The sequence below is a fragment of the Poeciliopsis prolifica genome, unplaced genomic scaffold (genome assembly GCF_027474105.1).
Source record: "Poeciliopsis prolifica strain line A6 unplaced genomic scaffold, Auburn_PproV2 SCAFFOLD007, whole genome shotgun sequence".
NCBI lineage: Eukaryota > Metazoa > Chordata > Actinopteri > Cyprinodontiformes > Poeciliidae > Poeciliopsis > Poeciliopsis prolifica.
The window spans coordinates 7,012,175-7,026,147 of record NW_026562382.1 but is presented as its reverse complement, the minus strand read 5'-3'; the positions used below and the strand labels follow the sequence as shown (position 1 = coordinate 7,026,147).

Sequence of the window (13,973 nt, the reverse complement as noted above, 5' to 3'; positions counted from 1 at the left end):
AACAAACAAACAAAAAATAGATTATTTAATTCAAAAATTACTGATTTTTTTCAGGGTCAGTCAAATCCGAAAGTATTCACACCCCGGTAAGATTTAGATTTAGCCATTCAACAAAGATTATTTCTGATAGGAACAGACAAACATCCCTCAGGAAAAATAAAATCCCTTTTAATGGCTGAACAACGTTTTGAACATTTCTACAGGTATTTTAACAGTTTATGTTAAAATACCTGTAGGCCACCTCGTCTTCATCCTGATCTATTTTTTTTCCTTCACAGACTGACAAGGTTGGGCTCCGAAATGTTAACATTACTTCCACTCAAAAGAAAAAAATAGTCTCAAAATAAAAGGATTGCTTTATATTTGAACTCCACAATGTATAAAAATCACAATTTTTGTTTGGAAATTTGCATTTTAAAAAATTTAAAATGCAATATGCATTTTTTTGGTGAGCTTTAACATAACTGGTGTCATGCACAAAATCCCTACTTGCTAGTAACATTACATCCTTCATGTCCACACCTGAAATACATCTTGGTCACGAACAGTAGGGGGAGGTTAACTTACAAAAATCAGCAAAAATATTAGAATGTCACGCTTAAATACTGAAGACCTACTTTAGGCCTGAGTATTCAAATCATTTTGAAATGAACTGCTTGACAAAAGGCGGATCCATTTCAGCTTCTCTTTTTAGTTTCAGACTCAGTGCTTTGAAAAAGTATCTCTTGTCACATTCAATATCAGTCGCATCTTGTCACAGTACATGCAGTACTAAGTGCATTTTATTGATCATTAGTATTCATGAGGTTGTTATGCTGAGTCAAGTCTGTCTTTTTGTTTCTATCAAGGAATGCAGAGCTGATGTTTTCTTTATAAATTCGCCTCCTCTTTTACTCCATTTTCTTTACCTGCCTGCTTCAGACGGCATTCAACGATAGGAGCATGACTAATCGTGCAGGGAAAGTAAAGTGACTCACTAAAAGAACTCTACATCAAGCAGATGGAAATGGAAGGAGTATACAAGAAGCAATCAAGCAAGAGAAAACAAGCTTATTGTCTTTTGTTTTGTTTTTTTTTTACAGATATTAGCCTTATAAACACACAGCTCTGATTTGTTTTCTTACACCATTGTTTAATATAGATGCTCCACTATAACTGAACTGAAATAGCAAGCAGTAAAAGCAGCAAATATTCAAACAATACCAGAGTTTCATATGTCAAATATTTTAAAAATAAAGTAACTTTCATTTTAATAACCTGAACTTACTTCAACTGCACTTCCTGAAACGTCTTGCAGAGACTTAAGTTTGAGACAGTCCAACATTAAACAGCACAGTGCTGACTACAGTCTCGAATATTTATCACAAGTGCATCTCAATAAATTAAATTTCTTTAAAAAGTACATTTACTTCAGTAATATAATTTAAAAAGTGAAATTCAAGTATATTATGGATTCATAACACCAAAGGAGACATTTTAAGAATTCACGTCTTGAAGCTGAGGATTAACCCAAAGCCCAAAACTCACTTCCTTGGAATGTTACATAAGAACAAAAGAAGAGTTTTGATTTAGAAATAAAATATATTATAATACATATCAGTATATGTATTACAATATTTGTTCATATAGTATATATAACAATGTTCTGTGTCCTCCTCTTCCTCTTCTACTTCACCCTTTTAATAAGTACGGAAAGTTATGTGGAAGGAAAATCTGATCAATTATCATTAAAATTAGCAGAAATTAGATGCGTAATGAATTTATGTTTTATGTTTTCCTCTTTGAATCAAATTGCTGAAATACGTTGACTTTTCTATGTGATTTTTCAGCGAAAACTGTACAATATATCAAATTGTACAACCAGGTACAATCTGATATACTGTGTGATGTATTGTTTGATTTGACTGTTTTCCTGGTTGCGTGTCATCTAGTGTAACACCAGCGACTGTAACTGACTGAGTGTGACTGGCAGTGAGGGGAATTGTTGACCCGATGTATTTGCACATTATTAAAGTGCAACAATACTGATGTCCAGCAGGAGGCAGCAGCAGAACATGCTCAAAAAGTATCAACTTTCCTCCAAAAAAACAACAAAAAAAAACAAATATTTCCTGCCTCCAAGATGGCCACAGACGAGTGTCCACCTTAAGGCATGAAATCTCCAGTTCAGAAACCAGTATGTGTCACCAACAGTATGGGCAGGTGAGGCAGTAGGGGTCACTGCAGGTCCAGGTACTGAGGCAGAACGTCGTTCCAGAACTGCTTGGATTCTTCTGGTTTCTTCTCCTCTGCGTCTCTCTGTTTGCTCCTCGGAGCGGCTCTGGGAGCTTCTCTCCGTTTCCCTGAAGGAGAAGAAGAAGACTGTGGCTCCGCCCCCTTTGATCCTGTTGATTTCTCTCTCTTCTTCTGTTTCTTTGCTGTCTCTTGCACTTCTTCCTCATCTTCTTCTTCCTCATCTTCGTCCATTTGATCTTCTTCCTCCTCTTCCTCCTCTACTTCACCTTTCTGCATTTGGTCTTCTTCTTCCTCCTCCTCTTCTTCCTCATATTCTTCCTCCTCCTCTTCCTCTTCTACTTCACCTTTCTGCGATTGGTCTTCTTCCTCCTCCTCTTCTTCCTCATATTCTTCCATTTGTTCTTCCTCCTCCTCTTCCTCTTCTACTTCACCTTTTTCCGTTTGTTCTTCTTCTTCCTCCTCTTCCTCTGCTTCTTCCTCTTCTTCTTCCATTTGTTCTTCTTCCTCCTCTTCCTCTTCTACTTCGCCCTTCTCTGTTCGTTCTTCTTCCTCCTCCTCTTCTTCTGCTTCTTCCTCCTCCTCCTCATCTATTTCCTCCTCTTCCTCATTCTCCTTTCCTTTTTCCACACTTGCTTCCTCTTTGTCTTCCTGGTCATCTTCACTTTCTTCCTCTTCCTCGGAGGCAGAGATACTTTCCTCTTTTCCTTCCTCATCTTCTTCCATACTTTGCTCTTCCTCCTCACTTCTGCTCTCTTCATCCATTCCTTCATCTTCCTCATTCCCTGTGCTCCCCTGTTCCTCTTCCTCGTTTTCCTCCTCTGTGTTCTCCCCTTCTTCCTCCTCCTCATCCTCTGTAGCCTCCTGTTCAGCTTCTTCATCACTTGAAGAAAGCTCTCCTTGCTCCTCCTCTTCCTCACTGACTTCTTCCCCCTCTCCTCCACTCTCCTCTTTCTCAGTTTCCTGCTCTTCATCAGACTGCCTCCGTTCCTCGCTTTCTTCTTCCTCAGACACCGCCGTGTCACTTCCCTCCCCGCCCTCCTCTTCTTCCTCCTCCTCCTCCTCTTCACTCTCACTATGCTCTCTCTCAGATCCTTCGCCGCTTTTTTCTTCTTCATCCTCACTCGCCTCACTAACTTCCTCTCCTTTACTCTCATCGTCACTTTGCTCTTCACTTCCACCTTCGTCCTCCTCGGCTGCCTCACTCGCCTCAGAGTGACTCACTCCTTCACCCGTTTCCATGCTGCTCTCTTCTTCCTCACTCTCTGCATCCTTTGTGTCACTTTTGTTACTTTCTTCACCTTCCTCCTGAACGCTGGAGCTTGTTTCTCCCTTGCTCTCCTCTCCTTCTGACTCACTATCTCGCTCATCATCGTCATCGTCTCCAGGTTCACTCCCCCCAGCAGCCTCGCTGCTTTCTCCTTCCTCATCCTCGTTTTTGCTTCCCACGTCACTTCCCAACGCTTCTTCGTCTTCTTCTTGCTCTTCATCACCGGTGTTTGTTTCAGTCATCTTGGAATCACCTTGCTCTTCAGAGCTTTCCTCTTCTCCTTCTTTATTTTCAAAAGTTTCTTCCTTCCTGATCTGCTCAGCCAGTTCCTGCACTGACGGATCATTGAATTCTTCCTCATGTGCATCGTTTCCTAAATCTGATAAGATGCTCATTTGAGCATCCTTCTGTGTGCTGTCCTCCCTTTCCTCTGAATCAGAGAAGGACGGGTGCATAGTTGCACTCTGCTTTGTGAACTGTCTGACTTTCGGTGTTTCAGGTACTGGAGAGGCAGCTCCGTCGCTGTCGGCCCGGAAAGCCTCCACACGAGTCACGGCCTCGCTCAGGAGGCCGACGGCTGCGCCTGCGACCCCCGCAGCAGGTAGAAGAAACGCTGCGTCGCTCAGAATCTCTCCCCACGTCTGTTTTCCTTCCTGCAGGTCTTCATTCTCTTTCCTTTGAGTTTCAGGCGCAAGTGTCTCCGTGGATTGCAAAGATTTAGCTTTGCTGCCGGAAAGCGCCCTGGTTCTTGTGGGGCTTTGTGAGGAAACTGCATTGCTCGAGACTTCAGAAGCATCTTCATGATGTGAAGAGATCTGGCTGGGAGCCTCGGTTGTTTTAATCCTGGGTTTGGCTTTGCTGTGACGATCCGAGTCCACATCAGCACAGTCTTCCTTCCCTCTTTTTCTCTGTTTAACTTTAGGTTCTTCTTCCTTCTTTTTCTTCTTTTCAAGTAAATTCTGTTTTTCTGACGTTCTGCCTTCAGTTTCACCTCTTGTGTTTTTTGCATATATTAACGCATCCTTGTCACCTTTTTTAATGCTTTTACCTTCAGCAGAAGGTTTTTCTGCAGGCTTACTCTGATTTTTGTCTGGTTTGGGTTTAATCACCTTCACAGGTGTCGATTTCACACTAAAACCCTCAGCCTGAAGAGACTTAGTCATTTCTGCAGCTTCAAGTTTTTGTGATTTTAAAGGCACTGCTGTGTTCTGAATATTTCTCAATGTGCGTTCAACCTTTTTCTTTGTTGGAGTGGACTTGAGTCGCTTTTTGTCCTGCTGCTTCTTCACTTCAGCGGATTTTAGATCAGCGCTTTTATTCTGGATCACAGCATCATCCTTTGAGATGTTTTCAGTGGTTATTTCCTTAACCTTTAGAGTGGAGCTGATCTTGTTTGAAGAAGATGATATGTTCGTTCCTTTTGGAGTCATGTTTAGCTCTTTCTTAAAAGAGTGCTCTGTCAGCTGATCTTTTTCACGTTTTTTACTTACTTTGGTCATTGTTATCGGCACAGGTTGTTGTGTTGTTGCACTCTTCTTGTCATGTTTTGTCGATTTTATCGTATAGAGCTTGCTTTGGCCATCTTTTGCTTCTGGAGGTTTTGTTTTGCTGTTGTTAATGTTCTGACGGTCTTGAGATGTGACTTGTGTTTTTTTCTTCCTGCTTTTCAGTGACGACTCTTCTTCCTTTCTGGAGTTGGAGCCTGTCAGAGCCTCTGCTTTGAGGTGTTTGGGCGAGCTTTGGCCACTCTTCTGGTCTCCATGAACCTCCAGCTCTTTGGCAATTTGAACTCTCCCGGTTCTGGTTTCCTAAAAGACAGCATTGAATATTTTTTATGTGGATTGTAAAAACATGTAAACAGGAAGGACAAAAGGAGATTCTCAACATAAACTTGAGCTACAAATGTTGCTATTAATGACTGAGGCAAACATTTTAATAATTCTAATATAATCTTTAACAAATCAAAGCACAAAATATTAAAATTATATATACATTGTTTAGAAAATACATTAAATTGCTGGGGTTTATTTTAAGAATAAATGCAAAGAAACTTTTGTGCAAAGTTTGCACAAAAAGTTGTGCAAACTTTTGGGGGTTTTGTGCAAAAACTCCCAAAAAACTGCTGTCTTGTCTCTAAGCTCCTCCAATGGATTATCAGATATCACTGTGTCATGTTCATTTTTGTGTTATAAAGTTTTCACAAGTGATTTGGGGAATTTTCTGTTTGGGTGACCTTTAAACAATAGTATATATTTTTATTTTAACAGCTAAAAGTGTTTTTACTACAACAGTGCCAAATTCCCTGCAGTGAATGTGACCAAAATAGGTAGAAATTTTGGTACGTCAGAGCTCAGAGCTGCTGTTCAATTCATGCAGGGCAACTTCTACTTGTGTGGGATACGACTCAAGACCTTGTGGAAAAATGCCAAGAAGATATGAAAGAAATGGACACTGCTAAATGCAGCACAATTTGGAGTTAACAAAAAAGTACTGTAACAGGCCTCAAACATACACCTAGAAATCCAAAGGGATGGTTCAGATCAGGCTTCCTCCAATCATTCCTCAGGGAATGATTTAGATGTGTCCCTGGTCCAACACACCTGAATCAAATGGCTGAATTACCTCAACATGAGGTCAAGTTCTTCAAAGTCCCGCTAATAACCTGACTGCTTGATTCACGTATGTTGAAGACAAGACAAGAAAAGTTTCAAAGTTTTCATTTCCAGCCTTGGAGGCTTGGACATAAAAATCCCTGGTTTAGATTCTCACTTTTATACCCAAAACTACAAAAATATCCTAAAGTTTGACATGTAAAACAATATTTTACCACCAAAAATAAGATATTTGCTGCCAACAGTGGCTGATGCAACCCAGGTCCTGTGTTAGGTCTTTTTATTTCCTATTTCTTTACGGCATGACTTTCAACGTTGGTCTGCACAGGATTCTGCCACTAATGATTTCAGGACAAACATCAGGTAAAAAAATAAAAGAAGAAAAACTCATTGAAAAACTTTGTGGTTTGTACCAGGCCAACTACAAATGTCAAGGTGACTGGAATAAATTACAAGAAAGTGAAGCAAAATGCAGCTTAATGTTTTGTTATTTTCAGACTCTATTTGGCTTATAATCCATTAAATTCAACCCTCATGTACAGAAGCAAACACGTCTGTCGCTGCTGAACATTCACACCCTCTGTGTGAGACAAGACTGGGTCACTGGACGCCACATGTTGAACAAACCTGCTGCGCACAACAACAATGCAGGACACTGCTTGCTTCAATGCTGGCTGTGGAAACACTGATGAGATGTGGCTTGGTTGCTGCCAGCTTTTCAGAAACGCTGTGTGTGTGTGTGTGTGTAGGTGTGCGTGTGTGTGTGTGTGTGTGTAGGTGTGCGTGTGCGTGTGTGTGTGCGTGTACATTCCTGAGTCTGAGTAAACACACTCTGAAAAGCTTAATTAATGCTTTTCAGAGTGTGCTGACAACTGAGAAATCACAATTCAATTTAACATCTCACTTCAGCTTTAAACCGAGTGGGAAAACTCCTGTGCACCATGTGCTTTCCACAACACGCAAACACACACGCGCATTTACACACGGTACATATGCTGAGGTAAGCAGATTTCCTGGAAAAGTCGGTGAGCGTTCAACTCTGCTGCTTCCTGCCCTGAAGTGCTTATAATTTAGAGCAGAAAGAAGAAACCTAAAGTGGATAACGACGCTCAGCAGAGTGAGTTTTAATGACTCTATGCTACATCCATCTCCTCCACCAAACATCACAGCCTTGCATAAGCTAATAAAAACCTCTTCTCTCACCATATATGGCAAAAAATCCACATGGTTTCTCTCATCTTCCACTTCTTGAGAGATTAGCTGTCCCCTTCGAGCTTCTCCCTCTGAAACAAGAAGACTTTATTGACTGCAGATACTTTAGTTACTTTGCTTGACGAAAGCATGAGTTCAAAATACCTGTTTGTGATCCTTGCTGGTCCAGGTTATTATCAGAAACACGGATGACGGGTCTGTTAGGGCTGCAGGGTTTGTTAGGTGGGAAAGCGTCAGACGGATTGTAATTTAAGCCTCTGCATGCTGCGCTCCTCACAGCCTCTTCAGAACAGGCAGGAGTTCTTGAGTTATGATTAGCTCTAGACGTAGATGAAGATACAGAAGAAGGCAGCCTTTTGGATTTGGACCTGGAGGAGGCGGCAGCGGAGGCTTTACTCCGACATGAGAGAGATGATTGTGTACGTGGGCTTGACGGCTTGGAGGATACGGACTGAGATCTAGGGGATAAAAGCGGGCTTGCTGGTGTCGCTTTGGGGGAGGAGGTGGGGGAGGGAGCATCCTTTGGAAGCTGCTTCAGGTTTGGGATATTTCTGGACGTCTGCCAGGAGGTGCTGAGGAAGCCAGAATTAGGACGAGGTTGGGTCTGAGGCAACTCTCCAAACAGCTCCACAAAGCTTTTCTGCAAAGGCAAAACAATCTCAGGATTAAAGGTTTGAAATTCATCTTTGTGGCCTCCACAGCACAGCAGAGTCGGAAAAGCTGTGTAATGCTCCTCCCTGCTGGAGCTAAACTGTGACTGCAACCAAACAAGAAATATTTTCAGGTTTTAATTGAATTAAATTAAAACCTATTGTTGTTTATTTTTCATATTATTGAAGTTATTTTAGCAGAAACATGCAGCGATTACAGAAGACTTCTATTTTTAGACGTATTTCTGGACATCCCACATGACTGTGCTCTTAAAATGAGCCGTGAGGCGTTAGGTTCTCACTTTTTTTCTGTGGCGAGCCCGAGCGGCTAGCGCTGAGAGAGGCACGACTGGAGCTGGGCCCATCGGAGAGCCTTTGAAGAGGTTTTCAGGGTCGTCCGATTCCCAGAAGAAGTCTGTAATTGCAGCATCCTTTTGTGACTCAACACCCTGACTCTGTGCTGCTGGCCTGGGGACAACCAGAACCAGAGTGTGGTGACCACCACAGGACACCTAAATGCATGAAAGACACATAATAGTACAGTTGATTATTGTCCATTCACTTGCAGGATTGAAATTGCACATTTTGGGATTTATTGTCTTATTTATTGTGTTAGCCTTTAACTTTTTCACACTTTTTCACCTTACAAACAGTGTAAGGTGAAAAACACTTACTTTTGTGACATGGGTGTTTTTAGGCAAAGCATCTGTGAACATCATTCAATCTCAAGTCCTTCCACTGATTCTCAGACTTTGACTGGGCCGTTCTAACTCACTAAAAATGTTTTGAACCAAGCAGCAGCGTTGTAGAGCTTAACTTTAGATGTCTATTTCTATATTTTAACTCTACTTCAAACTTCTCCATGCCTTTCCCCACTGTGTTCCTCGGTCTTCATCATACGGTTTGTTTAACGTTCATATTATCCACAGAACAAATGAATTTATTCTGAGATTAAATCACACAAAGTCGGATTCTATTCTCCAAACAGACAACTTTTGTCTGCAATTAGGCATCAGTTTTAAAAGTGTTGAATTCACAGAGAGACTATGCATATTTTTTTTTTAGTGAAAGTCTTTTTAACCTATTGATGAATTTCTTTCCACTTCACAACCATGTACTATTATTTTTGCATTGGTAGTCATAAAAATAAAAAAAAATCAAGAAATTATGACGGGGATGTGGCTGTAACATGAAAAAGTGTGGAAAAAAGTGCACCAGGTGAGAGTATGTTTTTGAGACACTAAAGCAATTCATTAGAATGATAATTCTGACTTTTAAAAGTGTTTTTCCATTGATGTTTTCAGTTTGTGAGACTCCTAACTTACTGACTGCACGCTGTACTTCAGGAAACGGGTGCACAGGGTTGGGCTGAACTGGTTGATGAAGTTCTCCTGCTGTAAGCCCAGTTTCCCATAACGGCCATCACCAAATGTGTAGAGCAGTCCAGCATCTGGAGAGGAGATGGAAAAATTGGCATTATTTGACAACAAAATATATTTACAATTAAAAGATCATTTTAAAAAAAAGAACACAAGGTCAGCATTTCAGGTCATTTATGTTGTTTTTCCTGGAAAACAAAATAGTGAGGGTGAGGTAACAACAAAGTGATTTTTTTGTAATTTTACATTAACACACTGACTGCTCACAACCCCTCCACATAACCCAACTTCAAAACATCTGATCATACAGTTCCTGCCGTTCGCAGCACAACAAATGTTCATGCGGGGCCACAAAAGTGAAATAGCATTTTCAAATGACAAGAGTGATGGCTGGTTTACTCGTAATCACAGCAGTGTGGTTTTCTCCGCAGGCGATGCGTCTGGCGCTGCTGTTGTGGAAGCGCTCCAGCGGTTTTGGCAAATGAAGTTCGAACTCAAACGTCCCGTGGCCCAGCTGACCGTACTGGCCTCTGCCAAACGTGTACACGTCCTCCTCTGTCTCAGGAACACAAATATGGCAACGCAAGACAAGAGAAACGTAACCAGTCACAATTAATGGTCAACTTACTTATCTGCTGTACAAAAGTAGAAATCAGTTATGTTTGCTCTTGTTTGACCGGTTTACCGATTCTATTTTCAGAACAATAATTGCACTTTTGGTTCAGTGAGATGAATACAAATAGTGAGCAAAGTTTAAGGGATATTTACCAGCAGTTTTTTTAACCACCGCTTTATTTATTCAAAATAGGACAATTCAGAGAAACAGAGAAATTCATAAAGTATATATTATCATGTATTTATTCATGATGAAATAATTGCAATTTGAATTGCAATTGGCCGACCAACTGGCCGACCGATCAATTGATTTAGAGGCACCAAGAACATACATTTTGACCATTTTCTGTTATTTTTATTTGATTTCTCCATAAAATTACAACTGAAATGAAACATATACTACAAGGAATATGTTGACATATTACTGCTAGTAACACTACTCCCTTTTTATGCCAATTTTCCACAAATGTGAAATTTTTACGTGCATTTTAAATCATCGGCAAGACAGAAGTGTAATTTTTTTAGTTTAACCATAAAGAGGCCCTATTAAAACTATACGAGTTATGTCATTGTAAAAGGAAAGAGATTTTGTCTTTTCAGTTTATCCTGTCAACACACCTGTTAGTACCACAGTGTGCTCCCTTCCACAGCACACCTGAATGACACTTCCCATGATGCCGTGCACTTGCTGAGGGACTCTGTGATTAGCCAGCTGCCCCACCTGGAGCCCGAGTCGTCCATTAGCGCTTTCACCAAAGGTGTAAAGTCCACCGTGTGCTGAAACAGAATTATTGATGAATAAAATGTTAAGAGTCTGGTCTAACTGGGTCAGAGCGGGTCTGGGTTTGGTCCAGCTGCATCGTACCTGTCACAAACGCTGAGTGGCGATGTCCACAAGATACCCACATCACTGCCTGCCCCACATTCAGCTCTCTGGGTTCTGCTGCAAACGCCTTGCCCCCTAAACCGATTTGACCCACGGAGTTGTCTCCCCACATGAACAGCCTCCCTTCCTCTGCACACACACAGAGTAGAGCAAATCGAGCTCAACACCAGTCTGCATACGTTTCCTTTTATTTTTCTCTTGACGACTAATCAGACCTGTTAAGGCAGCTGAAGTGCTGCTGCCAGCAGCGAGCATTTTGACCGACTCACAAAACGGACGCAGCAGCTGAAAGGATTTAGTGTTCTTCTTGTGGCCCAAGCCGAGCTGTCCCTTCTGGTTCCTGCCAGCCCCGCAGATGCAGTGCTGAACTGAAACAAACAGCAAGTCAAGATCCAGTTCAAAAACAAGACATGTAAGGAACTAAATAGTTGGTTTTAATGCAGAAATCTGACAAATCGTGATTTGAGATTGTTGGTTTTACATCTTACATGTGCAGACCAGTGTGTGATCTCTCCCACAGGCCACAAGCTTCACCTTTTCAGACTTCAGTGCTGAGAAGTAGACAGCCTGTTATATCACAGGTTAAGTCTGACAAGGGTAATCTTGTAAATACAATCAAAACATACTTTTCAAATGACAATTTCATGTTTTAAGGCAGTAAAGCTATAAAAGTTTTGGGTCTTCTTGGATTTATCTTATCTACACTGGATGATTTCAGAGAATGTGTAACAAGTTTAAGGTACTGCCACAACAAATCAATTAGATTTATATCTGTCCTTTGACGAGGTCGCTCCTAAACCTGCATTTTAAAAAAATAACTGATCATTGGGAGACATGTCGGTGTGCTTTGGATCAATGACCGCCTGAATAAGTTCAGTCAGGTTACTGGTTGTGAATTGCTGGCCAATGTTCTTTATGATTTTCATGGAGAAAGCAGAATTAACCCTTTCATGCATAGTGGTCACTACAGTGAGCAGGTATCTCAACGCCATTTTCCTGTGTGCATATTATAAATGCACACAGACCACTAAAGTGGACACTAATGCATCATAAAACACACTATCAACTACCAGCCATCAGCTGCAAATGCAAGAAATTATTTTTGCATTTGCAATATGGCCAACAGACAACCCACCTTGTCATCTACAGTGATAAGGAGGGACATCAGATAGCCCCTAACGAACAATACTACTGATGTATTTTTCAAATAACACCTTTGTATTTGGAGAAAATAACACTGAATCATCTAAAAAATATGAAATAAAATAACTAATTGTTCTACATTTTTTCCCCTACCTTCTTTATGCCTTAAGAAAATTGAAAAAAAAACATAAATACAAAATTGGAAAAATTCCTGACACAAAGGATCATAATTTGTGCATGAAAGGGTTAATGGTTCCAAAAATTGTGTAACTGGATTAATTGGGTTTTTCAGGTCCGATTGTAGAAAAACATCCCCAGACCGTCACTGTCAGGCTTGGCTAAAATGCTGTATTGGTTTTTGGTGAGAAGTAACAGGACACAACTTTAAAAATAAAAAAAGAACATAAGAGTTGACCTTGAAACTCTTATGGATAAGGCCAATTTGTTTTTGTGTTTTATGAAATTTTGTTTGATTATGTGAAACATTTAAGCACGACACAAAGTAAGATGAGAGCATGCATTTCTAGCTGTATGTTAAGGTGGGCTGTATTTTTCAGAATTTTTTTTTTCCTAAAACACAATTATGCTCTCATTTGTGTTGAGCTGTTATATAAGAGCCCCCAAAATACAAGACACTATGTTAGTAATAAAAACTTACAACATTTGGTCTGTGTGGGTACCTTTCACAGAGGTGGGTTTCTTGGCATCTGGTTTTATCTTCAGTCCCAGTTGGCCACCAGTATTACCACCAAACATGAGCAACCTCCCATTTTCTGCATAATTATAACAAAAGTCTGATTTTATTTACTTTTTCTTTTTTCAGCCAAAATAAAAAAATAGACATCCTGAACCAGAAATCCGCCTCTGACTGAAATGTTTGTGTATGTACCTGTGAGCACAGCACTGTGCTCTGCGCCGCAGCATGTCTCCACTAGACGGTCACTTTTCAACCAGAACTGACTGGGGACGTCGTCAGCAAAGCTGCTCTTCCCACATGTGAAGATGGCCCCTGTTTCTGAGGGGGAGGGCGGTAAGGAAACAAAAAGCGTGTGTGAGTCACCTCTCTGCTGCTGCTGCCCTGACACAGGATCGGCCCTTCAAATCTAAGCAGGTCAGCAAGTTACCGCAGTTGTCTAAGTGAACGAACGGCCCAAATCCCAGCACAAGCTGCTGTCAACTCTCAGGAGATTTAAGCGGCAGCGGATACAGAAATAGCAACAGGTTTACGAGGTTTGCACGGTAGAAATACAGAAACTGACACTTTAAGGAGGAGAGGATGTCTACTCCTGCGTGTGTTTTATTCTAACTGGGCTTGGTTGCAGCTCACCGGGTATGTCTGCCTCGGTCCGGCCAGGCATCTCCGCCGCGCTCCCAGTCTGCGCGCCGCCGCTCTGCGCACACTGCGCAGACTGCGGCTGCAGATCAGGGAGAGCTCAGACCGGACTAAGCTGGACTCGTGAGACCCGTGGATCTGACATACAGAAATAAATAAATAAATAAACGACTATTTGGCTTGCAAAACACTAGAAGACGCAATAAACAACTTTAAAATAAAATAAAATTAATTCAGAGGCTTTACAATATTTTTAATCCTAAATAGTAGCCTACAGAAAGGAAAAGTTTTTTTAAAAAATAATTTTACTGGCTACTGTTTAGTTTGGGTGGTTTGGGGTGGGGGTCATTTTCAACGATTAAAACTTTATAACTTTTATTTGAGGAACGTCGGACCAAAGTAACGAACAAAAAAAAAGATTACCTCTGATAATAAACTTTTTGTTTGTTTGTTTGTTTGTTTGTTTCGCTTTCCGTTGCAGGATGGTGACGTCATGGCCGCTACATGTGCTCGGATGTGGGTCCGCTCCTCTTCGTTTAACCGGGGAGACGGTTGGAGTCATATATATATATATATATATATATTATATATATAATATATATATATATATATATATATATATATTATATATATATAATATT

The 13,973-nt window shown here is 40.8% G+C and overlaps 1 protein-coding gene across 1 annotated transcript; it reads right to left on the bottom strand.

The window, feature by feature from the left end:
• Positions 1-60: 60 nt before the first annotated feature.
• On the bottom strand, positions 61-13,389 carry rpgra (retinitis pigmentosa GTPase regulator a). The gene is made up of 13 exons (XM_055032393.1): positions 13,327-13,389; positions 12,889-13,014; positions 12,680-12,772; positions 11,345-11,407; positions 11,072-11,224; positions 10,836-10,985; positions 10,589-10,747; positions 9,755-9,910; positions 9,302-9,426; positions 8,279-8,488; positions 7,471-7,966; positions 7,318-7,397; positions 61-5,310 (listed from the first exon to the last, which is right to left on the bottom strand). Exons 1-13 carry the CDS (start codon positions 13,355-13,357, stop codon positions 2,218-2,220), a joined length of 4,935 nt encoding a protein of 1,644 aa, XP_054888368.1. The 5' UTR covers positions 13,358-13,389; the 3' UTR covers positions 61-2,217.
• Positions 13,390-13,973: the final 584 nt, after the last annotated feature.

What these genes read in the sequence shown, in the direction of transcription:
- rpgra (XM_055032393.1), bottom strand. Translation starts at nt 13,357, where the DNA reads ATGCCTGGCCGGACCGAGGCAGACATACCCG. An exon ending in CACTTCAGCTGCCTTAACAG is followed by an intron (nt 10,986 to 11,071) that starts GTCTGATTAGTC and finishes GTGTGTGTGCAG; the next exon opens with AGGAAGGGAGGCTGTTCATG. An exon ending in GGGCTCGCCACAGAAAAAAA is followed by an intron (nt 7,967 to 8,278) that starts GTGAGAACCTAA and finishes TTGCCTTTGCAG; the next exon opens with AAAAGCTTTGTGGAGCTGTT.